General features: G+C 45.6%; 1 protein-coding gene across 2 annotated transcripts; it reads right to left on the bottom strand.

The window, feature by feature from the left end:
* Positions 1-555: 555 nt before the first annotated feature.
* On the bottom strand, positions 556-27,647 carry camta2 (calmodulin binding transcription activator 2). 2 transcript variants are annotated; one of them, XM_085385866.1, is made up of 26 exons: positions 27,596-27,647; positions 26,500-26,591; positions 23,534-23,637; positions 22,537-22,604; positions 22,309-22,444; positions 21,928-21,999; positions 20,626-20,773; positions 20,400-20,528; positions 20,103-20,313; positions 18,660-19,692; positions 17,866-18,537; positions 15,855-15,981; positions 15,631-15,765; positions 11,283-11,449; positions 6,840-7,021; positions 6,688-6,766; positions 5,986-6,253; positions 5,688-5,903; positions 5,408-5,610; positions 5,124-5,305; positions 4,836-5,040; positions 4,266-4,337; positions 4,142-4,162; positions 3,166-3,359; positions 1,723-1,797; positions 556-1,646 (listed from the first exon to the last, which is right to left on the bottom strand). In XM_085385866.1, exons 2-26 carry the CDS (start codon positions 26,531-26,533, stop codon positions 1,592-1,594), a joined length of 4,788 nt encoding a protein of 1,595 aa, XP_085241992.1. In that variant the 5' UTR covers positions 26,534-26,591; positions 27,596-27,647; the 3' UTR covers positions 556-1,591. The 2 variants fall into 2 exon arrangements, with proteins under 2 accessions (XP_085241992.1, XP_085242002.1); XM_085385876.1 differs by lacking the exon at positions 4,142-4,162.
* Positions 27,648-27,669: the final 22 nt, after the last annotated feature.

Raw genomic sequence — 27,669 nt, forward strand, 5'->3', positions numbered from 1 at the left:
GTTCCACAAATCTACTACTTTTTATTCCCTAAACCTGGAGCAGACTTCAAAACTGCCAAATAAATCTAACATGAATACTGATTAACATATATATTAACATGTTCTCTGTTTAGCATCTAATAAACCTGAAAATAAAATTTGATTTTGTTTCTACAATCTGCTTTACATTTTATCAATGTCCATCTTCTGCAAGTGGATACACTAAGAGCCTTTATTGTGAAAGGCAGGAACAGGAAGAAGCCCTTTTTGCACATGTGAAGAATAAATGAAGCTTCTGGTTTAGATCAGGCAGCAACAACCAGATCTCTAAGGTACTTAAGGTAAACAATAAACAAGCTGTTTAATTCTCTGATTTCTGATCAGATCTTCTCACTAAAACAGAAAAATCAGCATCTGACTGAGGTCAGAGGTCAGGGTAGGGGAAAGCTTCCGTCGCCTGGGGGGTGGGATTATTAAGACTCGACCTCACAGTCTGTGCAGAACTCACACTCGCACATTCACTCACAGGAACAGTTCATGCTGTAATAAATAAAAACATCCAGAGCATCTATAAAGTCCAACGCTAGAATATATATATGTATATATGTTTCTATATGTGGCTGTGTTTAAATATATTTATAAGTAGCTTTGATAGAATCATGTACATTTCAAAAGAAGCAGAGCTCCATTCAAAAGTGCCGCAGCTGAAATCAAACATTCACACGTCCCTTCGATCCCTCATATAAAAAAAACCCCAAAATGACAAACAGCAGTGAATTATGGGACAAAAAACAAAAGAACAACACTTGGATGTGGGCTCACTGTGCCCTGAGCTGTGCCTCCCAGGAGGCAGCTTTCTCAGTGTGCTTCCTTGTGAAACCAAAGCGCTCTTCCTTAACTTCACGTCTCTGACTCATCTGCTGCTGATTGTTATGGAAAGGAAAAACCAAACTGCAGACCTGTTGGAAGAAGCGCCCGATAGAGGATGAATTTCAATCTGGCAGTGTGAGGAAGGCTTTTATTCACCGCACTGAAAATAATCAATAAATAAATATAAAGGTAAACAAATGCAGTGCGGTCAATATTAACAGGGATCCTCAGCAATTAATCTGAGGATTGTTTTTTTTCTGTTTTTACTAAAAAAAAGCTTGATTTGTTTTATTACAAAAACAGTTCATTTTTTTCTGTCAGTGAACTCACTGATCAGATCAATTCCTGATATCATCTTCAGTTTGTAAATATAGACTGAAAGCTCTGATTGTCCTGTCAGATGAGGAGTAAGAAAAGACCGCCAGAATCTCACTACAAGACACTGCTCAGGGCAAAGAAGCGAGCCCACGGAGGCTGAGCTGCTTACGAACGGAGCGCTTCAAGCTGCAGACAGACAGCTACATTCAACAGGAGAGAAGACATAGATCGATAGATAGATAGATCAGTAGATAGATAGAGTTGGCGTGGGGTAAGGCATCTCTCCGTCACTGTCCTTCTCTCCATCTGTCGTTTCCTCGTTTGGTTTTTCTCTTTGTATACATCAAACTAAACCTGCTGAACTTTCTCGTTCCCGCCGTCATCCCTCTCCCCGCTGGAGGAGAGGAAAAAAGGTTGAAATGGTTTAGGTGGTCAGTCCTCTCCTCTCCAGCTCCCTCGTCTGTTTCAGCTCTTTGATCCTGTAAAAATATATTTAAAACTCAATTCGAGCTGGCAGAAAAAATATCATTATAATTTTAAAATTCCTCCTGTTACCTGTGTCTGCAGCGCCGCAGAAACCTCATGATCTTGCGGGCTGCCTGGTCCTGTTTCTTTGTCAGAAACGACCCCCTTAATGACAACGAGAAAAGAAAAAATCTGTCATCAGTGTGTGTCTCTAAACCTCACAACTTAAGAGATCTATCTAACTCAAACGAAACCCTTATCTTAAAGTTTAAATTGGGCCCTCTGTGGTCACTTTGATCAATTATTCTCTGCTCTCCGGCTCTTTACCCAGGCGCTCTAAACAGCAGATATTCAACCTCTGCTAAGAACTACAGACCACAGACAAGCTACAGACCCATTTTGAAACTTCCCATCATTACAGAAATATTAAAACAAGTCACAAGTAAGTAAGGCACTTGAGACACATAATATTCTTGATAACTTTCAGTCAGGTTTCAGGAAGTTACACTCCACAGGAACAGCTCTCCTTAAAGTCACAAATGACCTTCTGATGGCAGCGGATACGGGTTACTGCAAGGCTTTCAACTCACACTCAAAGTCTCACATATCACTCCACTGTTAGTTGCAATGGCTTGCTGCAAGGCTTGTGGTTAGCTACAGATATCAGTTTAAAATCCTCACTCTTACTTTTATGGCCTTAAAAATGCATCACACAAAAACAACATAACTTAAGTTCCCTGTAAAGCACTTTGTAGCACATTCTCTTCTTAAAAAGTGCTACATTAATAAATGGGACTTACTTAAAAATGAGGAACTAAATCTGTGTTTCGATGCAGAGGCTTATTTAAAGAGAACTTTTACATTAAGCTTCATTGTTGACATGAAGGCAGCACAGCAACTGATCTTTTCGAGAAAAACTTGAGGGAACAAGTGATTATATTTAGAGAAGATTTTGAAAGTTATTTTCTTGTGTGAAACAAGTTAACAACATATGTCCAGATGTTCAACACGTCGGTGAATATCCCAAAGGAGCAAGTTATTATCATGATGGGACAAATGATCTTGTTGTGGGAAAACAAATTATTTTTCTGCAGACGACAGAAAGAAGACAGCAGCTTGTTCCCTCAAGTTTTTATCCTGAGGGAACAAATTACCTTTTTGGAGGAAAAAGTTATCTTGACTGAACAAGTTATTAACCTGTTTTAAAGAATGATTTATTTAAGGGCTAAGTTGTATTTCTTGAAGGAACAAATTCATATTCAGAAGGAACAAGGAGAAACTCGTTTATTGTGTTGAGAGAACAAATTTTTATCTTGTGGGAAAAGATAAAAATTTCCTTGTTTTCTTGAGGGAACAATTTGTAATCAGAATAAAACTTTTTTTCCTTTTAGGAAACTATTATACTTAAGAGTATGGAAGAAGACACCGTCTTAACCTGTCATTACTACATTATTTTTGTGGGCAGAAATGAATCTTGTTTCCATGCGATCAGACCAGGTTTATTAGCTTGTTTCAGGAGTGATAAGGTCTTACTTGATCTTGGAGTTGTGGGAGGCGGTGCCTCTTGGTGCCTGTTTGAGCCGCTCATACTCCTTGTAGCTGCGGTAGTACTGCTGGATGAGGACGGCGGCCCGCCGGCTCTGCTGGAAACGCTTCTGCTCATAGTACGACCTGAACTTGGACTGGATCAAGATGGCTGCCTGGGTCATCTTCTTATAGAGAGCGTACTGAGGGGGCAAACGGAGTGTTAGAGTTCGTACAGAAGAAACAGTGTTTAGAGAAACTGACGGGGAGATGATCCATCATCTGTTTTCTGTTTGATGTCGTCACTCCGGTGAACCTCAAATACCGTACCTCAGTTCAGGACTCTTTATAAATCTGACTTTCTTTTTGTTTTACTCAGTGCTGTAAGCATCAGCTCGCTAACGGAGATTTGCCGCATTAATGCGGTTATGGCGTTAACATCATTTTAACGTGATTAACGCTGACAGCACTCGTTTGGTTTTCCATTTCGCCCATTTAACCTCTGAGCAGAGTTTAACAATGTTTTTTAAGATGTTCATGTTGGGCATAAACTTAATCTCAGTTTTGCTTTCACAGTAATAGTAAAAGTTTATCCCGCTATGAACTCAATATCTCGATGAACATAACTTGCTGGGACTATCTTACATTGCTTTTGCCACTAAAAGAGAAGGGAACATATTTGCTGTTTTACGCTGTCAAAGGTGATAATTTTTATTTTTCTTTGTCACTTGACAATAAACTTGTTATCTTTGAGTATTTTATTGCTGCACAGTGAAGCCCTACTTTAACAATATTATGTAATTTCCCAGGTTTGGGCCTCTCTGTTCCAGCTCGAATGAAAACTGGATCTAAAATAAAGTGACATCATGAGCTCGAGGTAGTACGGATACATTACTGCGGTCGTTAAACAGTGAGCCACACACCAACACACACACAGGGCGATGTACTGACTACACATCACTACGTCTACTGTCAGCCATATTACCTTCAGAGCTATCCATGTTAGCTAGCCAGAGAAAGAGAGAGAGAGAGATGGTAAAGAGACATGGCAGGTTAGTTTAGTGTTAGTGAAGCTCGAGACAAACTCAAACAGCTCAGCACACACACACCTGTTTGTACTTCCGGTAGCATCTCTGGATGACGGCCGCAGCCATGTCCTGCTGCTCCTTTAACCTCCGACCCTGAAAATAAAGAAAAAATACTAAGATTCCTGGGAATAAACTGCCAAACCAAACCTAGATGACAGCAGATGGATGGTATGAAAGAGTGACCTCTGAAGTTTAAGGATGTATTTCCTCTGGTATGCTTATCTGACTGCAGACATCCTGCACATATGAGGTGGATGTTTGAGATACTGAGGGCATTTCTTTCTTTGTTAGCAGACACAAATTTGATAAAGAGCAGTGGAGAATACAGAAAGACATTTTTGGTGCTGAATGGGTCCAAATGCTTTGTTAACAGTTCAGCCCTTGTTAAAAAACCTTTGGAGAATTAGACTAGGATGACCAAATTCAGCTGGGGGAGAAGGAAGTGAATGATCGGACTAGATTACGGGACTGAACTGTGTTCTTGGACACACAGACTAAACTTAGAGGTGGATTACGGCTCGCCCTGCACTAGAAGGAAACCTTTATCCCTAATATTGCTCGCTCCCTCACTTCCCATAACGCCATGTGCACCTTGTATCTCCTGAAGGCGTTCTGGATGATTCTAGCGGCCTCGTAAAGCTCCCTCTGCTCGCCGTCTGTCAGCGTCAGCAAGGCGAAATCTCGCTCCATCTTTCCATTGGCTGAGGCGTTGAGGAATTCTGCCCATGCTGCAGAAGAGGGAGGGCGGAGCCTCTGGAGGGCTAAAGCGCTGAGTGGTGAGGGGGGGCACACGCGCCTGCAAGCACATGTGCACACTTCTCATGACAACGTTTGGTTCTAATGGTTACATTTTCTGGCATCTTTTGGGGCGGGGCTTACCTGGGCGGGGAGTGTGCGTGGGTGTCGACCGTTTCCAGGTATGTAGCCAGCCAGGTGTCCTGTATGGCCGGGTTGTCCCACCTTTCTCGGAGCGGTGACTCCGCCCCCCTGGGGAAATCCTCCTGTTTGATTCGCTCTGGGGTTGCCTCGATGATTTGCTCTGCTAGCGTTGCCATGTCAACCTGTTGTGTGGGGATGGTAACCATAGCAACAGTGAATTTTTTTTCATTAAATACATTTAAAAAAATGAGTGTGGTCTAAACTAAGGGACTATATTTTGGTACCTGCAGCACCTCCTCCTCCAGATACGCCTCTTCCTCGCCTTCGTTCTCGGCATTCTCACTGTAGCTCAGCAGCTGCTCCTCCAGTGTGGCGTGCGACCGCCGCCTGCTCGCCGTGTGCATGTATGACTGAGCGTGACTGGCAGAGACGCTCTCATAGTCCATGAGGTGAAGGGGGGAGTCTCTGGAACCACCAGGGTTCAAACCTGCAAGATCGAAATTGACGATCAGTGACCTCATCAGGTACGTCAGCGAATTACAAATAAATGAACGCTAATGCTACCTGTGCTGAAAGTGGTGTTTGTCTCCTCCCCCCACATGGACTCCAGAGGGAGGGAGGAGGGGGAGGGAGGGGAGACAGATAGTGAGGAAGAGGAGGAAGGAGACGAAGGGGAAGAGGGCGATGTCTCCATGGGGGCGAGGCCACTGGAGTAAGCAGAGCTGGGGGAGGGTGAGGAGGGGTCACTGGGGGAGGGGAGACTGCTGGAGGAGCTCAGACCTGTTGGGAAGAGTGCATACTGTTACAGCCAATCACAGAGATGGATTCAGGCCACATGATGGGCAACATGTGTAAGCAGTACCTGTATCTGGGCTGGTGGAGAGAGGGGACAGTGGTGGCTGTGGTGTGTGCGTGTCTGCTGGAGGCGTGTGCACGTCTCTGGACACCACGTTAGCGAGCGTGCGCTGCATGTGCAGCTCCTCCAGCGCCGTGGCGAGGCGAGTGTGTCCTCGGGAGCGAGCAACGGCAAGAGGCAAGCGTCCCAGAGAATCAGGGATGCCCAGAGCCAGACTGTTCCAGCTGTAGAGGAGCTCTGCCGCCCTCTGATGGCCCAGCGCACATGCCCACATCTGGAATACACGTGACACAGAGGTGAGGGAAGCAGCAACCAGATGTTGGCATGACAACTCTGACACTTCCATTTATGAGGATGGAAGATGGTCTCTATCCAAAAAGTGAATAGATTTGCTTTAATTCACTCTGTATTGATTAAGGATTGCTCTTCAACATTTGTTGAAAACTAAAGTCACTCTTTTAGTGTTGAAGTTGTCTTTTACATTCCTCATATGGCGCTCACTGCGTTACTGCTGGACAATGAAAGTTGACCTTTAGTTGCAACTCAGTTAGCAATACGACAGCAAGTAACACAACAGGATGCAAGCTGCTCTTTAGGGATCAAACTTGGTGTTTTAAGGCAGAAGTTCCTCTTCTTGGTACAAATTTGAAATATTGAACAATGAACTTTGACCCCGTTGGCCACTGATGTTTGTGTGTGTATATTTACCAGCGGCGTGCAGGAGAAGTGGTCGACATTCAGAGGATCGACTTCCTGTTCCAGGTCCAGACTGTCGCTGTTTACATTCCTGTGAACAGCAACAACAATGTCAACAAAGCAAAAACAACAGCAGTAACAGGAAAATGTGTGTGTGTGTTTACCTCCAGTGTATGAGTGTGTGGATCAGGTGTGTGTATCCCTGTGCAGCAGCCAGGTGGAGCAGCGTCATGCCACGGTGACGAACGGAGTGATGAAGCCTCTCTCCTCCTCCCCCTGACCACCGACCGCCCCTCATCATCCGCTCGCACACTCCCACAATCCTCCTTTCGAACCACTGAGAGGACTGACACACACACACACACACACACACACAGATCAGACAGCTTAATGTCAGCTTTGCCCTTTTTAACCTGCTCTGACCTCACCTGCTACCTGACTTCACAGGGTCATGTGACACTTTAGACCAATCACAGGGGAGCTCCTTTAGCTTGATAACTGATAGTTTATAAATCACCTCCTTCTCCTCCAGCTGGTAGGAAACATTACATTCATACCCTCCTCCCTCCCCTCCAGTTTTCCCTGCGACTCACCCAGGCATGCACACCTCCCCCTCCCCTCTCTGTGAGGACAAGCGCGGCTAAAAATGACTGAAGGCAGAAAGGGAGAGAGAGAGAGTCTCTGTGATCCACCCAGCTGTCAGTCATCCATCAGGCTCTCGGACAGCTGCAGCACCAACACCATGCTAACACCGCGCTAACCGCACGCTAACCCGCGCAGTAAATAAACTCTGCGGTCTCCAGTTTACGCGCAACATTTTTATTTTAATTCAAAGTGACGTTTCCAGGCTGATTGATTACGTTCGCTCAGGTCAGCAATCAAAGACTCTAGGTCTGCAAAAGTGCCGCGATCGAGCTAAAACACTGGGTCTCTTTCTGACGCTCCTGGAGGATAAGTTACTCTGACTCATTCTATGAAAGGTTTAAGGAAAAATAAATGCCTTTAAGTTGCTAGAGTTGCTTTTAAAGTTGTTCTTTTGGTATGGAAGCTGCCCTTGAATTTCATCTTTAAGGCATCGCTCTTTAACTTTATGCAGATATTATTTGCGTAATATATTTTGTTTTTGAAGGATTCAAGTTGCCGCTGAAGTTGAGTGTTGTTCTTCACAAGCCACCCTTAGTTTCTGTAGTCCGAGAAAGTACTGACGGTGCTCTTTAAGCAATAAAGGATTAGTGTTAAAGGATGACTTTAATCCAGTTCCAGTTTAATCCACTTTAAGCCTGTTAACTTTAATTTGCTCTTTAAGGACTGAAGTTAGTTTCAAAGCAGCTGTTTGAGCTGAGTTGTTGTTAAAGGTTTAAAGCTGCTCTTTCATTTGCTCCTCATGGAATAAAGTTGCTTTTTTAAGCAAAAAAAGTGACTGTTAGGAATAAAAGCTGATCATTAAGTGATAGAGTTGCTGTTAAAGCTTAAAGGATTAAGGGTTTTGTTAATGTTTCAAAGTTACCCTTTGGATGAAAGTTGCTCTTTAAGTTACTCTTTAGGCATTAAAGCTCCTGTTAAAGGCTTAAAGCTGCGCTTTATGTTGCTCGTTAGGAGTTTAGGTTGCTGGTGAATCTCCTTTAGCACAATTCAGTGTAGATTAGTTGCTGTGTCCAGCTGCTCAGACAATGTGATTTTTAATTTTCTCGATCAGTGGAAAAAGCCAGCAGAGTTCAATCCAAGTGGCACCATGCTGACGCCTGAGGGTTGACACACACAAACATCTGTGTGTGCACAGCTGACTGACAGATGTGCACAGCTGCGTAACAGCCCGGGCACGAGAGAGTTAACGGGGCCTCCCTGAGCAGCTCTTCTTTCTCAAGACAACAGCAGATTGTTTCAGTTAAGGTCAAGTGTCTCTCTGTCACAGCGAGGCTATTTTAACTCGACCGCGGCGTCTGCCAAATTCCCATGACATCAGAGGGAGGGCGAGGGGGCGGAGGGAGGTTCAGCAGAGGTCACACCGTTTGTTCTTCACAGGATCCAGCTGTACGCGCTCGCCGCGAGGCCTCTGCTGCAGTTTGATGAGTTTAGAGGAGGATCCATCCAAGTTTCAGTCTTAGTGAATTTCAAATTAAAAGTTCAGCTGAACTGTTACTGCTCTCAGAATCGAGCTTCATTTGTCATCTTTTACTCTGTGAAGTAACTTTTCAGTTACTTCATGGTGGTTTTGATTGTTGTTGTTTAGCTCCAGGCTCCAGGTTGCTACTTTGAATGACCTGAGTGTGGGCACCAAATGAAAGATGTGAAAATAACGACTTTTAATTTTATTTTTTTTGACGAACAGAGGGCATCACAAGACTGAATTGTTACTTACAGTTCAGTTTTACAGCTTTCTTACAAAGACATCATCCATACCTTACACTATAAAGGTGGCTGTTGTTGTGATTTGGTGCTAGATAAACAAAAATTGTCGCTGTTAGTTATCCATTAACATGCACTCCATTTCCTCTGCTGTTAATTTTAATCATGGCTTCCTCAGGGCTCTATCCTTGGCCCACTTTTGTTTTCTATATATACACTGAACAAAAATATAAACGCAACACTTTTGTTTTTGCTCCCATTCCCCATGGGATGGACGTAGAGACCTAAAATTCATTCCAGATACACAATATAACCATCCCTCCCAAACAGTGGTCACAAATCAGTCCAAATGTGTGGTAGTGGGCACATCTGCTATATTGAGATAATCCATCCCACCTCACAGGTGTGCCACATCAGGATGCTCTTCTGACATCATGAGTAGTGCACAGGTGTACCTCAGACTGCCCACAACAAAAGGCCACCCTGGAATGTGCAGTTTTGTCTCACAGCAAAATGCCACAGATGCCACAAGCAATGAGGGAGCGTGCAATTGGCATGCTGACAGCAGGAATGTCAACCAGATCTGTCGCCCGTGCATTGAATGTTCATTTCTCAACCATAAGCCGTCTCCACAGGCGTTTCAGAGAATGTGGCAGCACATACAACCGGCCTCACAACCGCAGACCTCGTGTAACCACACCAGCCCAGGACCTCCACATCCAGCAGGTTCACCTCCAAGATCGTCTGAGACCAGCCACCCTGACAGCTGCTGGAACAACTGGTTTGCACAACCAAACAATTTCTGCACAAACTGTCAGAAACCGTCTCAGGGACGCTCAACTGCATGCCCGTCGTCCTCATCGGGGTCTTGACCTGACTCCAGCTCGTCGCCGTAGCAGACTTGTGTGGGCAAATGCTCACATTCGATGGCGTCTGGCACGTTGGAGAGGTGTGCGCTTCACGGATGAATCATGGTTCACATTGTTCAGGGCAGATGGCAGCTGAGAATGTCCCAGTTCTTGCATGGCCAGCATACTCACCGGACATGTCACCCATTGAGCATGTTCGGGATGTGCTTGACCGGCGTATACGACAGCGTGTACCAGTTCCCACGAATATCCAACAACCTCGCACAGCCATTGAAGTGGAGTGGACCAACATTCCACAGGCCACAATTGACAATCTGATAGACTCCATGCGACGATGTGTTGCACTGCATGAGGCAAATGGTGGTCACACCAGATACTGACCGGTTCTGGGTCCCCAGACCCCCAATAGCGCAAAAAACTGCACATTCCAGGGTGGCCTTTTGTTGTGGGCAGTCTGAGGTACACCTGTGCACTACTCATGATGTCAGATCAGCATCCTGATGTGGCACACCTGTGAGGTGGGATGGATTATCTCAATATAGCAGATGTGTCCACTACCACACATTTGGACTGATTTGTGACCACTGTTTGGGAGGGATGGTTATATTGTGTATCTGGAATGAATTTTAGGTCTCTACGTCCATCCCATGGGGAATGGGAGCAAAAACAAAAGTGTTGCGTTTATATTTTTGTTCAGTGTATATATATATGATTTCTCCCAGCCAGACCACTCTTAGCTGTGATACCGCCCACTGCAGCTCTATGTCCCCCTGTCAGCCTCGACAGTTTGCTCACCTGCGTCAGTGATAGCAGACGCTGGGTGCTAAACACTTTCTAAGAGCTCAGCGATGATAAACACGGCGTCCGCTCTGACCTACAGTCAGCTCAGTTCATGGAACAAACATAAGAAGCTGTGTTAAAGTGTTCATCTTGGTTCTCTTTGTTTAAAATGTGCTCAGAATTGGATCATTGTCATCTGCTAATGCTTTGCACAACGTCACAAGTGCATTTAATTTTTCCCGCCATGATTATCGTGCTCCTCTCTACGCCACCATCAGAGCTCCCTTCACCGATATTATTAATAACTGTAAAGCACTGGATGGCTTTGCTCTGAAGTTCATTAAGAACCTCTTAACTCTCGGTGAATGTGAGTAAACAAAGATCAGCAGGCGTTTACATTCAGAGCTCAGTCCACCCACTGAGATCAAAACCTCTTTACTGACATTTTAATCTCTTCTTAAAAGAGTATTTGTTGACATGCTTTGAGAGGAGTGAACACACGGAGACAGAAATCCAACACAATTGTGACTTATTGTAGGTAAGCAGCGCTTTCAGGAAAGTTTGGTATGAAGTGACTTCAAATGGTGTTCAGATGGAGAACAGCAGTCTCACCTGTTCGTGGTCCTCTGGTGGAGGAGGAGGGGGCGTGGCCAGCTGGCTGCCGTGCTGCTGTTGATTTTGCCGTTGTTGCTGCTGTTGGTTGTTGTCGCGGGCCATCTCCACCATCCTGCGCTCCATCTGCTCCAGCCGCTCGAGAATGGACATCCTGAACTGATTATCTGCAGGAAGAGAACACGGAGGGTGAAACCCTGTCATCCATCGTCTATAGTTACTGACGCAGCGCTGCGGGGTGATTTTTTGTAGGGCGTTAGCATGGCGAAACAAAACTTTACAATATTTATAGGTTTATTTCTGAAAGGTCGTCTCCACTAACAGACGTCACTTATTCCTGAAGCGTAAACTGCACAGGGTTGCTACTAACAGGGCTGCTGAGTGAGAAAACTCCCTGGGTCCTACACTTCCCATGATGCACCGGTATCGAGGGTTATCTCTGGTAAACTGCTGCAGATTCAACAGCAGAAGGACAAACCGTCAATCATCGGAGTCCTGAAGCTCAGAAAACTGTGTGTGTGTTGACAGCTCTAACCATGAGGCTGCTCCTAAATAACTTTTTAAAGAGCACCTCTTTATCACTCACACACGCGCACACACACACACAGACACAGTGTCTCACATGGAAACTATCTGACTGACTTCAATCGCTCAGCCGCCTGGCACACCGAGTGTGTGTGAAGGAAATAAAAGCAGAGTCCCTAATATAGCCTGTGACCTGGACCTGACCCAAACACACACACTCTTACACACAGGGGACTCCCTGCTTTCTAACAGCTGCTGTGATTATTTTACCCGTTTCTCTGGATCGACCTTCGTCTGCTAACGAACAAAAACACCTACAAAGAGACACAAACTCAAAGAAAACGACGTCTGATTCGGACTCCTTCAGCCGGGGCGGCGGCCACGGGGACCTGAACGTCGTGACGGCTTTGAAAGTCTAAAAAAACAGTGCCGAGTTTAAAATCCAAACAGAAATGATGAGATGATCAATGCTTAAGGAAGAAGCAATGATTCAGATTCTCTCCTCAGAGAATGACAGACAGCACATTAAAGTTAACATTTTCTAGGTTTAAGGTCAAAAATAATTACACGTTACGCGTCGCACAACGTGAGAGATGTGGCTTCAGTTTTAAAACTTTTAACAGTTACTTCCACCTGCAGCTCTCATGTTCGTTCCTGTTATTAAACACCTAATCAATACAAGTTTACAGAAAGAAAATTACCTCTCTGATGACTGTGGGTGGTTGCCGTGGTTATGTGGCAACCATGTAACCATGACAACCATCACATTTAAAAAAAAAAAAAAAAACCCACACACACTCTCTTAGGTTGGTCCTACCGGCACCATCCTGCTGCCGAGTGTCCATCGTCTGTCTGTGGGCGTCTGATTTCAGGTGAGGAGCATGCTGGGTACGCTGTGATGTCACAGGACAAGTCTACACGGGATCCTTATGTGTGCAGCAACGCACAAAGACACGCATGCCATGAGGAGGCAGACTGAGCGGCGGTACGAGGATCAGAGAGAGAGAGAGAGCAGGCAGGACGTCCAAACACTGCAGAAAGGCATGCTGGGAAACCCACAAAGAGGGAAGGGGAGGGGCGGGGAGGGGAGGCTGATAGAGTGTCTCCACTGACTGTGTGACATTCCTGAATGTGAGACGGAAACCCTCGACAGACAGACAGCTGAGGCCAGACAGCTGCCCTCTCACTCTGACCACAACAACCAACCGAGCTGAAAACAAGATGCTGCAGTTCCACTAATGTCCACCAGAGGCCCCCCAAGTGTGTAAGTGTTAAAAAGTCCAACTTCACAGCAGAAATCAGCATGTCTCTGTGTCAGAAAAACAGGAGTACACATTTAACAGCCTTTAAATGTCTGACCTGAAGTATTTTAAACAAAAATCTGAGTTTTCCTGGATGCAGGAACCGACAGATCACAGAGAAAAACAAAACTCAGAATGGAGTTCCACAAGGCTCTATTACTGATCCTCTGCTTATTATTCAGATTATATCATCTTGTTTGTTTGCTTCTACAAATGTACAGAGGGTGTTTTTTTTTTTAAATATGCCACGTGTTAAAGTTATGATAATTCATTATTAGGGGCGTGATCTCTGACAGGTTGCTGTAGCTGCTAGCTGTCTGCTAGGCCTCGCATCAGCTAATTGGAAACCTGTACTGGGCCTCTAGAACTTGTGCTGTGGGATCCTTTTTTTTTTTAAATCCAATAATCTGACAAATAATATGACTGCTGTGTGGTTAAATGTACTGCCCAAGAATTCTAAGCTCTAATTTCAATGAGTGCAATTCAAAGACTTTATTTAAATGTTACTCAGTGCTGATTTAGGATGGATCTGATTTTAAGGCAACTAGTATTAGCTGACATCCTGGTCACTTCTGGCTCAATAAAAATTAGACTATTGCAGTCAGCTGCATCAACGTAACATGCAGTTATACCTTTAGGAGGTGGACGCCAGCGTACAGCGGTGAGTGCAGCGTTAATTAATACAAACAAAAACGACTGTGGCTCAGAGGGTTGGGAATCGCATCTGTAACCGGAAGGTCGCCGGTTCAATCCCTGGGCTCTCTGTCCTGGTCGTTGTGTCCTTGGGCAAGACACTTCACCTACTGCCTACTGGTGATGGCCAGAGGGGCCGATGGCGCGATAAGGCAGCCTCGCTTCTGTCAGTCTGCCCCAGGGCAGCTGTGGCTACAACTGTAGCTTGCCTCCACCAGTGTATGAATGTGAGAGTGAATGAATAGTGATGTTGTAAAGCGCTTTGGGTGCCTTGAAAAGCGCTATATCAATCCAATCCATTATTATCATTATAATAAGCAACTGTCACTGATGAAAGACTTCCTAATAGGAAGTATCCCTATACTGCCACAAGGTTTCAGCAGCAGACAGATGTGAGGACTGTAAATGAATTTAGGAATAAATATTAGAATATCTGGGAGGAGGCCCAGGGCAGACTCAGGACACGCTGGTGAGATTATATCTCTCGGCTGGCCTGGGAACGCCTTGGTGTTCCCCCGGATAAGCTAGAGGAGGTGGCTGGGGAGAGGGAGGTCTGGGCTTCTCTGCTTAGGCTGCTGCCTCTGCGACCCGGATAAAACAAAATCTTTGCCATACGCAAAGTTACAGAAAAAAAGACCAAGTTAAAATAAAAGTTCACTGTATGATGATAAATAATGACAATGACTAAAGTGAAGGTAGAGACTGGTCTGAATCAGCTGTTGGACTCTGCTGCCCTCTTGTGGACGAGCAGCTGAAGCCCACACTGACTCTAGCAGAGCAGCTCAGAGTATCACCTACTCGTCTGATCAATATCCCGATCACTGAACAGTAGTTGCTCCACTGTAAACCTTCTAACTACACTTCACATTCATACAGCACTTTGGCCTTTAAATGCTTTCAAACCATCAACATTCTGATTAACAGGCAATTTGTTCCTGACCGCATGAGTCAAACATGAACTCAGGAACACGTTAGACGAATGTGTAAACCACTACAGTACAGAGGCACTGAACCCAAAATGCTGATACAATTTATTTAAAACTTCTACTACTACTAGTTTTTTTCTACTACATCATTTTCCATCCAAGAACAAACTACATATTCAGACAGACGTCCGTACAGTCCTCCAAAGAACCAACTGGAGGGAGTGTAATGGTGATGACACCATGTGTGCAGGGAGGATGTGATTGCTTAACAAATTGGACGCTCTTTATATATTGGAACAGTTTCCATTGCGGTATAAGGACCACCAACAACAAAAATACTGTAGCCCACAGACTGGTTGGTCCTCACATCTTTAACACTTTGGCTGGTTTCGCCTCATAAGTAAGATTAAGGAGGTGAACCTCTGATGGGACACTTCGCCTGGTGGATAATCTTCCAGAATACTTCCAGATACTTGACTTCTGTTTGCTTTTTGTCCTTCTGTGTTGGTTTCTGTGGGTTTGTGGCTGTTCTTCACGATCATAAGAACAAACTGGGATTTTGGAACATCCTAAACTGAGTGAAAGTTTGGTTCTGAGGTTGGAGTGAGCTTTGAAGAAGTGTATCTGACCTCTGAACCGCTTGTGTGGTAGAGTTTACTTGACTGAACTGACTTTTCGATGTTTTGTAGGCTTGGTTTTGATTGGTTGATTTCACTGATACAGACTGCCTTGTGTTGGGGTTGTCATGTAATGCCTGAGATTCAAACATATCAAGCATCATCTGTTTTTTGTTTTTTGGCAGTACAAAATCTGAAATATCAGGATCTCTAAATTCTCTTTCAGCCCACTTCCACGTTAATTATTTGCCATGTGTAGGTGGCGACATAGAGAGGGAAATCTGACCGTCTAGTGAGAGCCAGTCGAGCTGAGAGCTGGGCAGAGAGCTGGCGTTCCTCGCTCTGTACTCGAACAGGACCGAAGACGAAACCGAACCTCCAGACTCCAGGACCTGCAGACAGACCAGGCCGGCCTCATGGGCTGAAAGACAGGAGATGGGAGAGTCTGTCAGGTCACACGCGCCATTTCAATCAGCATAGTCAGGCTGGAAGAGGAAAATCTGTGTGTACCAGGACAGTAGCAGCGCAGCACCCCTGGCTGGATCAGCGAGGCGGGGACGGTGCTCTGATCGAACACGCATGAATACCGACCCGACGGCTCGCTCCACGGCCCTGTTATCAGCACCTTTACTCCGCCCTGCAGAGGACACGACGATGACTGATGAGTCATCACTTTAACACCTTTACATACATGTATTTAAATACAAAATATTTATTATGTATTTAATAACACACAGTTAGTTTATCCTTTTATACTGTGTGACGTGAGGATGACACATCTGTAATTCTGACAATAAGTTTTTCAACCTCTTGCCTGACATTTGACTCTGCGCAACACTTCGTCTCCAAAGACAGAACAATCGACGCGTTTACTGATCAAAGTACACAAGAAGAAGTTCGTTATTAAAGATGAGGATGTTAAAAGTTTGCTACCCCTGTTAGTAGAAGCACCCGTGGTACGATTTCAAAATCCTACATCACTTCGTTGTTGAATTATCGCGTTCACAAACTTGGGTGCTCACATCACCAACTCAGCAGGGCGACGACAATCTGTTTGATTACATCCTGCAAAAATTTCCATCTTTTTTGTCACGTCGAATCTTGGATAAATTGAAAGTTGTGTTCCCTCCATCACATACAGGGTTTTTTGCAACCCATAGAGAGTTTGCATTTAGAAAAAAAAAACCACACACACAACATCGATGAAAAAAATATTAAAAATTAATATTTTATTACAATTATCTATGCATAATTTTTCTGAGAGACCTTACCTTTCACTATGAGCAAAATACACCTGTCGGGACATAATCATCTGAGCTCCTCGCACCACCAAACCCACCGTACTGTCCCCCTTCAATTCATCACATTTCTCTTGAGTCTCCCTCTTAGAAATATTTAATTAAGCCTCTGGGTCCAGGGTATAACTGGCCGTTTTTGACTACTTTTGATTTTACCTCTATATTTCACCTTTAAAAACTATTTATCTTGCCTTGTCTGGTATCACTATTTTCAGCACAACCTCAAATATCTGAAATTGGAGTTATTTTTTCATTTTTACACACTATAGTATCACAATTGATCTAAATTCAGACAAAAAAATGTTAAATCCAAGTAGAAGCGTTTCCACTGGAATCTGCCTTTGGTGGCTTTTGTGGAGCAAATGTGACATTCAGCAGTATAACTGACACACAAAACACAACACACTAACTACAGCCTCCAAACACTAAACGTCACTAATGTCTCGAATATGAAAACTCACTCTCTCTCTTTCTTCCACTCGCCCGCTTTCCGTCGCCATTTTTTAATCGTAACTGGTTTTACGCGGCCTATCGACACAATTTAAAATCTATAGTTTGAAGTCCTCCCTTTCTACCCAATTTGAAATGGAGACTCTGGGTCACTGCATCTTGTAGCTGTGTCGTCTTAAATTGGTCATGTTGTGCCAGCTTTCCCTCAGTTAGAAAGAACGAAACAAAAAACATTTTTCAATTGAGAGACGAGTAAGAACACAAAGAAATCATCATGCCACGAGGGAGCCTTGAATTCCTGAGCTCGCTCTCTGGGGGCGGCTTATGATGTGCGATTTGTACTTCTGTGATAAATGTACGACGTGGCCTGTACAAATGTCCAACACCACAAGAAGCAGCAGGAGGGTCTGACCATAGTGAACAGGCCAATCCCAGTCGGCTGCATCGATGCATCATGTCGTTTTATGGACGTCAGGTTCAATCTTCTGACTTTTACCCAGTTAAATCAATAAAACCTCACTGACGATAAATAATAACAATGACGACAGTGAAGGTAGAGACTGGTCTGAATCAGCTGCTGGACTCTGCTGCCCTCTTGTGGACGAGCAGCTGAACTCCACCCTGCCTGTGAAAGAAGCTCAGAGCATCAATCACTGACTCGTCTGATCAATGTCCCGATCACTGGACTCCACTTCCTTCACTGTAAACGTTCTGACTGATTTTCTATTGACTGATTGCTCGACTGTGAAGCGGATTTATTGGCGACTGATTACCTCGGGGTACGACCACTCCGGGGAGAAGTCTGTGATGGAAGCGAGGCGTGTGGAGGAGGCGGGCAGCGGGTGAGGAAAAGGGAGAAAGGAGGAGGAAGGGGAGGGCTGGGGAGGAACGACGTAGCGGACTCCTGCCGGAAACACGGCAGGGCTTGGCACGGCGGAGACGGCAGCGCAATGAGCCGCAACAGGATTGGCCTCCTCTGTCATGAGGTCAGAGATGAGGTCAGGAAACTGACTGTCAAAGGAGATGTCAAGCTCCTCCCCTCCCCGCTCGCAGGGCTCCGCCTCCTCCTCCAGCTGAGTGTTCATGCAGGTGTCCTCAGAGTCGGAACCCCGCCTGCTCTCCTCTTTCACCTGGATAGCAGTATCCATGGCAACAGCAGCAGGTGTGGAGTCCATGTTAGCGTCACTGTTGGCAAATATTGAAGACTGCTGCTGCAGCAACAAGGGCTGACGGGATGTCTGAGCGGGGGTTGGGGCCTCAGGTATACACAGGTGATTGGAGTGTTGCCCGGGGTTTAACGGATGCTGATGCTCGCCAGCCTGTCGGTAAGTCTGATTGGCCGGCTGGCAGGCCTGGGTCGCCGCACTCTGACACACCAGGAGCAGGGAGGCAGAACTGCTAATGGTCTGTTGCCGTGGTGCCAAGCTGGAGGAGGCATGGTTTGTCTGGAAGGCAGAGAAATAAAAAGGGTGTTGATGTAGGAGGAGGGTCACAAGCTTCTGCTACAGGAAATAGTCCCCCACTAAAAGACACTTTTTAAAAAGAAATAGATCGAGCACATCCTCACCTGCAGGAGAGCGAGTTTAGAGGGAGGAGCACTTCCTTCATCATCATCATCTTCCCCCCTCCTGTCCTTCACCTCTTCTTCTGCATCCTCCCTCACTGCCTCAGACTCCCCCAGAGCTCCGAGCTCCAAGCAGAGTGGCAGCAGGGGCGGGGCCACAGTGGACGTGGGAGACAGTGATAGGGAGAGGGAGGGGGGCATTGTAGACTGAACTTGGGGAGAAGAGGAGGAGGAGGAGGAAGGAGAGGCAGAAAGAGGGAGGACTGAGTCTCTCCTGTCCACTTCACAGGAAGATGAGAGGGAGGACAGTGAGGAAGGAGGGGAAACAGAGGATGGAGGGGTGGAGGTGGGGGACAGGGAGAGAGCGAGGGAGGGGGGAGAGAAGGGGGAGGAGGTGGTGCACATGACAGAGGTGGGGGTGGACGAGGAGGAGGGAGGAGGAACAGGGCCGCCGTACGTCTGGCCTTGTTTGGGGGAGTTGAGGAACGAGTCAGGATCAAAGGCAGGGGGAAGGGATGGGGGAGGCGGCGGCGGGGGTGAGGGGGAGGAGGGGGGAGAGGGTGGGGAGACAGCGGCAGCAGGAGGTGGTGGGGAGCAGAGGGAGGTGGATGTGTTGGAGGAAGACGGGGTTAAGAGAAGGCCTCCAATAACCGGGGAGGGCAGAAGAGTGAGTGAGAGGGTGGTCACGCCTGGTGCCTGCACAGGAGGCGGGGGGAGGGAAGGGGGGGCAGGTGAGGAGGAGGAAGTTGGAGGGGAAGGGGAGGTGGGCTTGATGCCTGGGGGAGGGAGGGCCGGGGAAAGCAGCAACTGCCCAGAGCCGGTGAATGACAGGCTCCTCCGCAAACCCGCCTCCTCCGCTCTCGCCACGCCGCCCCCTCCTCCCTCTCCTGTTATGGCAGCAGTCGCCATGACAATGACTGCGTTCTGTGGCAGTGCCACCGTCGTCAGGTTGCCATGGCGGTCTCCGTAGAAACCGTTACCGTTGTTACTCATGGTGACAGCAGCTCGGTGGGATTGAGGCGGGGAGGAGGAGGAGCTGTGGGAAACAAACAGGACTAATCGATCAATCAGGAAACGAGCTCATGATCAATACCCTCTGACAACTTTCTGGCACAAATTGTTCATGAATTTCACAATCAGTGAGTCCATATGTGTTCTCTGCAGAGTCAGTGTGAATCTGAGGCAGAGCTGCTTTAAAATAAAACGCTTTTCTCTCAGGATCAAACAGTTCAAAAGGACAATAACGAGAATTACAGATCCTCCAACAAAGCCCATTTTTTAACTATTTTAATTGAAGTGCTTTATGGCTTTTTCTTTGCTCGTGAAATTCAGTTTAGTAGTTTTTGGGCTATCTCGCTTAAAACGAACCACCAAACCAAAAGGACTCGAGCAGGAACGTTCACAGTTCGACCGATAACTTCCCTTTTTCCTGTGCGGATGACTTACGTGGACGAGGGGCAGGGAGATGAGACCGGGCTGGTCTGAGCCTGAAGGTGAGGCAGTTTGGCTTCTCCTCCCGCTCCTCCTCTCCCCACCTCCCCCAGCTCAGAGGACACCGGCGAGGCGGATGGCCTACAGGAAGAGGGCGGGAGTTTCGGGGAGATGATGCGATGCTTGGTGCTGTTACATCGGTGGGGAATGTTCACTCCGGATGACACTGTGCTCAGAGATAAACAGGGCTGGGCGGTTAGTTTCACTCTGTGATGTCATAGCGATGTCACAGTGAAGGTGTTCAGGGCTCACCCTGGGCAGTGTTACACAGGCAGGTGTGTGTGCGCGGCTGTGGTTTGGTTCTTTGTCGGTCCAGGATTTGCTGAACCAACTCCTCAATACTGAAATCTCCCGCACCAACTGAACACTTCATACTGTGGACTGAAACGCAGTAAAACTACACATTAGTACTACAAAACATACACACTCTGCATCCACACAGTGTGGCAAACACATGCAGTTAGGTGTTCGTGCATACACATGGGCCTCAGCTGGCTCAGCAGGTCGTCTCGGCTCCAGCGCACGCTGTCATGGCGGTCGGCCACCGCGCAAAGCAGTGGACTGCATTTCCCAGAATCCTCCAGGGATGGCACGTTCAGGTAGTGGACCAGCACGATGTCTGGGTTCTGTCGCACAGAAACACACTGATTAATACTATTTTAGGTTTACGTTTTCTATTATTTTGTGTCTGCATGTATGTGCACGTGTCTGCATGTATGTGCACGTGTCTGCATGGGAAAGTACTGCTAACTGAGGCTGCAAGTGCGTACACGCCTGCAGTTGATGTCTTAGTTCTGATACGCAGTTTTAGGGACCCTCTCACTCTGCTCGTGCTTACCTGCAGCCTCATAACTAAACTGGCGACTAAACTCAGGAATTCAAGTAATAAATAATAAAACAAATAATAAATCTAGGATCAAACACTGGTAAATAAACTTGGAAACTAACACCAGGAACTAAATACAACAACTAAACTCGGGAACTAAACTCTGGTCTGAAGTCAGGAGCCAAATCCCAGGTAACTAAACTTAGACATGAAACATGGAAATAAGTCTGGGACTAAACGCTGGAACTAAAGGTGTAGTTTGGGAACTAAACTTTCTAACTAACTGGAAAACAAGCTGTAACCACTTGGGAACCAAAAGTTCAGTTTGGGAACTACAAACCATGGTCTTAAGGTAAGAACTAAATCACTGGGAACTAAATTTTACAACTAAATTTGGAACGAAACAAGTTTGGTAACAGGTTGGAACTAATACTAGATTAAACTTTGTAACTAAATTACAGATTGGGAACTAAACTCTGAGTAAGGAACTAAACCCCAGGAGAGACTAAAATTTGAAAACGATGGAAAAACATGGAACTAAACTCTGAGCTAAACTCAGTACCATAACTGGTGAACCAGTCTGAGACTAAATCCTAAACTTTACTTTTAAATTAAAAACAGTAAATAAATTTGGGAACTAAACTCAAAGAATAAACTGCATCTATCAATAAACTAGGGAACTCAACTTCATACTTCAGGAGTAAAGTCAAGCTCTGAACTTTGTCAGTGGAAACACCAACATTTAATCTCAGTGTTGCTTAATCTTAATGATGTTTAAGCCTGCAGTCGCTCACACACTGCAGTAAATAAAAGGAACCCGTAAACAAGCTGAGGACAACTTCTTTCTATATGGTTCCTTGTAAGCGCTGAATCAACACCACTTGGAAAACTGGCTGCAAACCAGTGGCAGCGTGGTGTGTGTTAATGTGTGTGTGACGGGGTGTTTATTCTGACCTGCAGCAGCCAGTAGCATCGTCTGTGGAATGTTGGCACGATGGAGGAATGGACGTAGCAACCATACAGGCACTGAAACCCAGAGACCAGCACAGTTTAGCAGGGGTCAGCCTCAACACTCGCTAATAGAACAGCACGATCCTTTCAAAATAAGAGCAGACGCTGTGTCGCTGCTGCAGCCTGGACTAACTGACTGATCTAAAACAGGATGTGGACACGAGCTTCGTCTTTATTCATAGAGATAATGTTCAGGGCAGCAAATGCATCTTATTTCCTCCCACAATAATCTCACAAACAGTATTCCTTCTGCTGTGCTGTGACACTGTGCGTCCTGCAGGGGGAGCAGCTGTGCTCAGGTGTGTGTGTGCACGTGCTGCAGACCTCCATGCCCTGGACCTTCAGCTTCATGTGGTCTTCTCTCGTCGTCTTTCCATCCTTCCTTTTCTTCCAGCAGTATCCATCCTTTCTGTACTTCACCTTCTTCCTGTTGTACAGGATGATGCTGCCGTTCTTCGGCCTGACACACAAACCGATCAATCAATCAATAAAATCCAACAGGAGAGAGGCCCTCAGCTGTTTGTGTATGACAGGTGTGCTCTGGGTCTGTACCTGGTTTTGAGGGTGCAGGAGAGCCACTCGTCATGTCTGTCGAAGGATATCAGGTAGGAAGCGATTTCCTGCAGAAACAAAGACGATTTACATGATTTCAAATCACACGTAGAGCTCAGAGTGAACTGCTCGTAAAAACAGCGTTACAGTCGACATACAGGATGAAACGTTTTCTGCTGACGCTCAAGAAAACGTTTTCTGTCATATCGTTTAGTGACCCCGAAAACTTCAGGAGGCTTTCAATGTCCCAGTAAAACATCGGACTGAGCAGCAGTTAGTTGTTAGTTAGAACGACCAGAATATCCGAGTTATAATTATGTAAAATAAAACAATCAGCCACATCTGTGACGCTGACGCCAAATCTTCCTTTCAAACTCAGAAAACCCCACAGATGGTGACGGCGGGAACTGTCAACTGTAACGGGCTCATCAGGTTTAGACAGTGTGGCGTGTGCAGACTGAATAAATAACGGGACTTCTTGAGTTTCTGTTTCATATTTATCAGAGCAGAAACACTCAGAGCAGCGAGGCCTGTGCAGGTTTTAGTTCCTCAAACTGACGGTTTCTGCCTCACATTTAAAGAACGGCCCCTCTGCTATTGTTACCATTGTATTGACGTGCATGTCCGACCTGATGCAGTCACCTATGCTCACAGTGGGTGGAGGCCCAAGGGCTCTCTGACTGTCTTTCTGGGGCAGGGAGGGTTGCGGGGAAAGTCGCAAGTAAACACCAGTTTTAAAGGGATCGCACCTCTGAGCCTGCCCCGAAAGTCCTCACTTAAAAGTGATGATAACAGCAGTGATGGAGGACACGAACGTGGGTAATAGAACAGCTTACCTTTAACGTTTGAAACTCTGCTTTCATTCTTAACCTGCTTCTCTGATCCTACCTCGGTCTGTTGTTCTAAACAGTGATAATGATAATATCCTCCGTGTGATGTCACTTCCTGCCTCCACCGGTTGCGTCAAACAGGAAACGAGAATCACACGAGAACTCACCTCGTTAGTGTTCCACCTGAGCCGCTCATTAGGCAGGCTGGACGAGCGAGGGAGACACTCGAGCAGCTTGTTGGGAAGAAACACCTTCCTCTGTCCTTTGTTCTCTGCACACACACACACACACACACACACACACACACACACACACACAGTTAGTGGTTCTGCTGGTTCTGATGCGGACAAACACCTCAAATTCTCATCATCATCACCCTCAGTGAGAGAGGACACGATTAGAAATGAGTCCATCACAGGGACAGCTCAGTCAGAGAGGCTGAGAAGGTCTGAGCATGTGCAGAGGAGAGTGGAGGATGAAGGTGGAGCTGCCAGGCAGGAGGAACAGAGGAAGAGCTCAGAGGAGGTTCAAGGATGAAGGAGGACATGCAGAGCGTTGGTGTAACAGAGGAGCATGCTGGGATAGGAAGAGGTGGAGGTAGATGATGCGATGTGGAAGAAGCACCGATCAAAGGCCCGAATCCTGAACATTAATCTCTGAATATCTCAGGATCTCAGCAAAGACGGCGGAAAACAGTCACATTTTAGGTAAAAACAAACAAACACTTTTTTAGAGGTTTTTACAGGATATGACATGAAGGACAAAATGACCCAGGACTGATGAACAGACAAACAAAGTGTCAGACAGTGGACACGTTCCACCAATCGCAGCTGGGCAGAGCCAGCGTTTCACTCACAACTGAGACTAAAAATAGACGCGTCTGAGTTGGCAACGTGTGCAACCTCAGTTTGACCACAGCGAGCAGCAAAAAGCCGCCGAACTCAGGTGTAGCTGGGCGCGGGGGTCCGTGTGGATGACTGCGTGCCAAAGTTCAACGAGTTAAAGGTATGAAAATGTCCTGTCAGGGGCTTCATGCACCATCACTGGCTTTACAATATAAACAAGTTCAATTAGAGACTTAACCGTTTTTCCAGCCTGCCTCCATCTTTCTTTCTTTTTCTTTTGTACTTTATTATTTTGCTAATCTTGACCCTCAAACTCTCAGGTCTAACAGAGGAGCCGAGCTTGAAGATCTCACAAACCCCACCCCTCCTCCACCAGTAAAGATACATGGGGACCCACTATATCTCTGATGTACTGCAGGAAACTGGGACACTTGTTCCGATATATGTTACCGAAGCACCCAGGAGCTCATTCATTTCATCGAGAGGAAAAAGTCAGACTGTCACTGAGTCTAAAAGTAGGAAAGCATTCAGAAACACTGAAACAGAGTTTAGTGGATGAGGTCACTGAGTCAGAGCAGCACTGACTTCTTCTGTTTGGTTTACTGAGACACAGCTGACACAACAGAGCTCTACAGCAGCAAGCATCATCAGACCACAGTGAGTCTGCAGGGCGTTATCTGACTGAAGCATCTCCATGTCACTGGTAGCTGAAACAGATTACACACGATGAAATCCTACACGATGTACCGCTGTGAGCTGCAGTCAAACTTTGGTAAAGACTTAAAACAGGTAAAATTAAACAGCTGCAGACGCCTCGGCAACCAAAGCGTCTCTAATGTTCCCTCAGAGGAGCTTCCTAACATCTGCCCTCCAGCAGGTTCATCCTTTGATTTCATCAGATTAATATGTCTGCACTCTTGTTTTCATACCGTCCTGTAGTACAGGACCTGCGATCAGCCTTTCACTGAGTCATTTCATACGCGAACAGAGCAGAAAAACCACAGAACACCAACAAAACGGCTTCTTACTGTCCACCTCCCTTATTTACAGCTTTCCATCAGAGAGCAAAGGTCACAGGGGGCGCCATTACATCGTCATAGCAACACTAACACTGCTAGTGTTGGTGTTGCTAACACTAGCAACACTAACATTAATTAAACAAAAATAAATCTTTTAACCGACTAATGACGTTTTTTCTTTCAGCTAGTTGAAAAAACCCAAAACAAACATCTAGCCGTTGCTCTGAAGAGAACGGCTAGATGTTTGTTATTATTATTAAAAAAAACTACATATTAATATACATATAATAATAATTATTACAAATTGTATAATATCTAAACATTTTAAAATGAATTAAAACATGAATAAACGCTATGAAATGATTTTGTTTAATCATGATTTAATTTTTTTAACAATTTTTTTTACATAAAGTTAAAATGATCAAGTAAACTAAACAGTAAATATATAAAAACAAAATGAAAGTAATACAACACGAAAATGAAATTTAAACAATATCTAAAGAGCTAATGTGGACAACAAGCTTAAAAAAGTATCCAACTTATATTAATAATATAAATAAAAAAATGTTAAACTTGAAATATTTGTTTTTTATAATTATTTTTTCATTTTTTCACTTCAATAAAAATAAACCTTTTTAGAACAGATTTGAAGGAAAGGGGTAGAAGTAAAAGTAATATAGCATAATTTATAACTACTACTAACAATAATAGTAATAAAATATCAGTAATAAAATAAAATTCGTTTATTTGAAATAAAACTAGGTCCAGTAATATTAAAATATACAGTTCAGTAATAATATACCCGAGATAGAACCAAAAACCCTAATAATACAAAACCGGTTAAATAAATAAGAATAAACACACGTTATCTTACATTTATTTAATAGTTTTATATAAAAAAAAAGATAAATAACAACAAATATCAAAGCGAAAACAGACACAATAACAAAGAAACAGCATAAATAATAAAAGAAGGACAGCAAAGTTTAAGAGGCGGTCCAGCTGGACAAACAGTCACAAACAAATACACGAGAAGACAGAAAGAGCTAAAACACTTCAACTGCAAGAAGAAGTGACATATTGATCCTCTGACTCACAATGAAAGACACAACCAGCTACACCGACAGTAAGACACACAGCACCAAACACAGCAGCTCGTGAGGCCTGGCAGGAAATCAGAAATCCGTTAAAGAAGAACTCATTGATCTGATGGACACACAAACGCGACACCATGCAGTCACTGTCTGTGTGCAGGTGGATGGGACTGACCTGTCTCCGGGGAAACCATCTCCTTGTTGCTCATGGTGACGAGTCCATGCAGGATGAGTCTCACACAAGGCAAGGCGGCCTGCACTGCCCCGCTACACACACACAGAACAGGTCATCAGTGTGATCAATGACAAACAAGAGCTGCAAACACACACATCTGATATCTCAACTGACCAGCTCCACACAAACAGCCACGCACTTCTTCAATAGCTCCCTGTTGCCTAGCAACAGCTGAATTTGCACCCACTTTACATGGAGAGCGTGTAAAGTGGGTGTGTGTTGGGATAGGAGTGTGTTTGTGTGTGTTTAGTTACATAACAACAGCTTCACGGTGTGAGTGTGTGATGATTAACCCACAGAATGACTTCTTTGATTAATTCGTGAATAAAACCCAAACATCACCTGCTGTCTCACACACACACACACACACACACACACACACACACACACACACACACACACACACAGAAAACATGCCAGCTGTCACTTGATCGATATCTGATTTAGCTCTAATCATCAAGACGCTCACTGAGGCAGGTTCACAGATAACAGATGACGCTGAGCCTCTTGTGTAGAGGATCCATCCTCCTCCCACACAGGCTCGGTCTCCACAGGCCGGGCTCAGACCCCGGATTCTCATGGGTGCTATGGCCGCCTCGCAGAGCACAGCACCCCGCCCGCGGGAGCTCAGCTGCAGCTGGCTGGTCAAAGCTAACGTTTCACGCCTTTGCGTTAACAATTAGCACAGTTACCCAGACAACAACAGGTTTTAACGCAGTGCTGCATTTATTCAAGCCCTCATGATCTACACTCGGAGGGGAACTCAGATGCGAGTGCGGATGTTTGGGTGTTAGCTGCTCTGCTAGCCGTCTAACTCCACCGGCGGAGCTCGGCTAGCTGCTGGTAACAGGCTCGCCTCCGCGGTGATTAAAGCAGTCCCGGAGCCCAGCTGCAGGGCTTCACCTGCCGGTCACAGCACGCTACACCGAGCCAGCCAGCGGTGGCTCCTTTCCAGATATACCGTATAAAACAGAGCGAGCTAGTCGAGAGCAGCACAGAGTTCGGAGGTAAAACAATCTGTTTAAAGCTCCTTTACCTTCCGCCTTCAGCACAGCCGCCATCTTCTCTGGCTATGACGTCACTGCGCAGAAACGTCTGGCGGGAGGGAGG

The sequence above is a fragment of the Rhamphochromis longiceps genome, linkage group LG3, assembly GCF_057381845.1.
Source record: "Rhamphochromis longiceps isolate RC_006_pf linkage group LG3, R_longiceps_female_GT1.1, whole genome shotgun sequence".
NCBI classification, from domain to species: domain Eukaryota; kingdom Metazoa; phylum Chordata; class Actinopteri; order Cichliformes; family Cichlidae; genus Rhamphochromis; species Rhamphochromis longiceps.

Excerpts from the sequence above, each read along its gene's own strand:
- camta2 (XM_085385866.1), bottom strand. The coding sequence starts at position 26,533 with ATGAGCAACAAGGAGATGGTTTCCCCGGAGACAG. Across the intron at positions 23,638-26,499 it reads GATGGTTTCCCCGGAGACAG|AGAACAAAGGACAGAGGAAG; the intron begins GTCAGTCCCATC and ends GTGTGTGTGCAG. Across the intron at positions 22,000-22,308 it reads TGAAGGTCCAGGGCATGGAG|TGCCTGTATGGTTGCTACGT; the intron begins GTCTGCAGCACG and ends TCTGGGTTTCAG.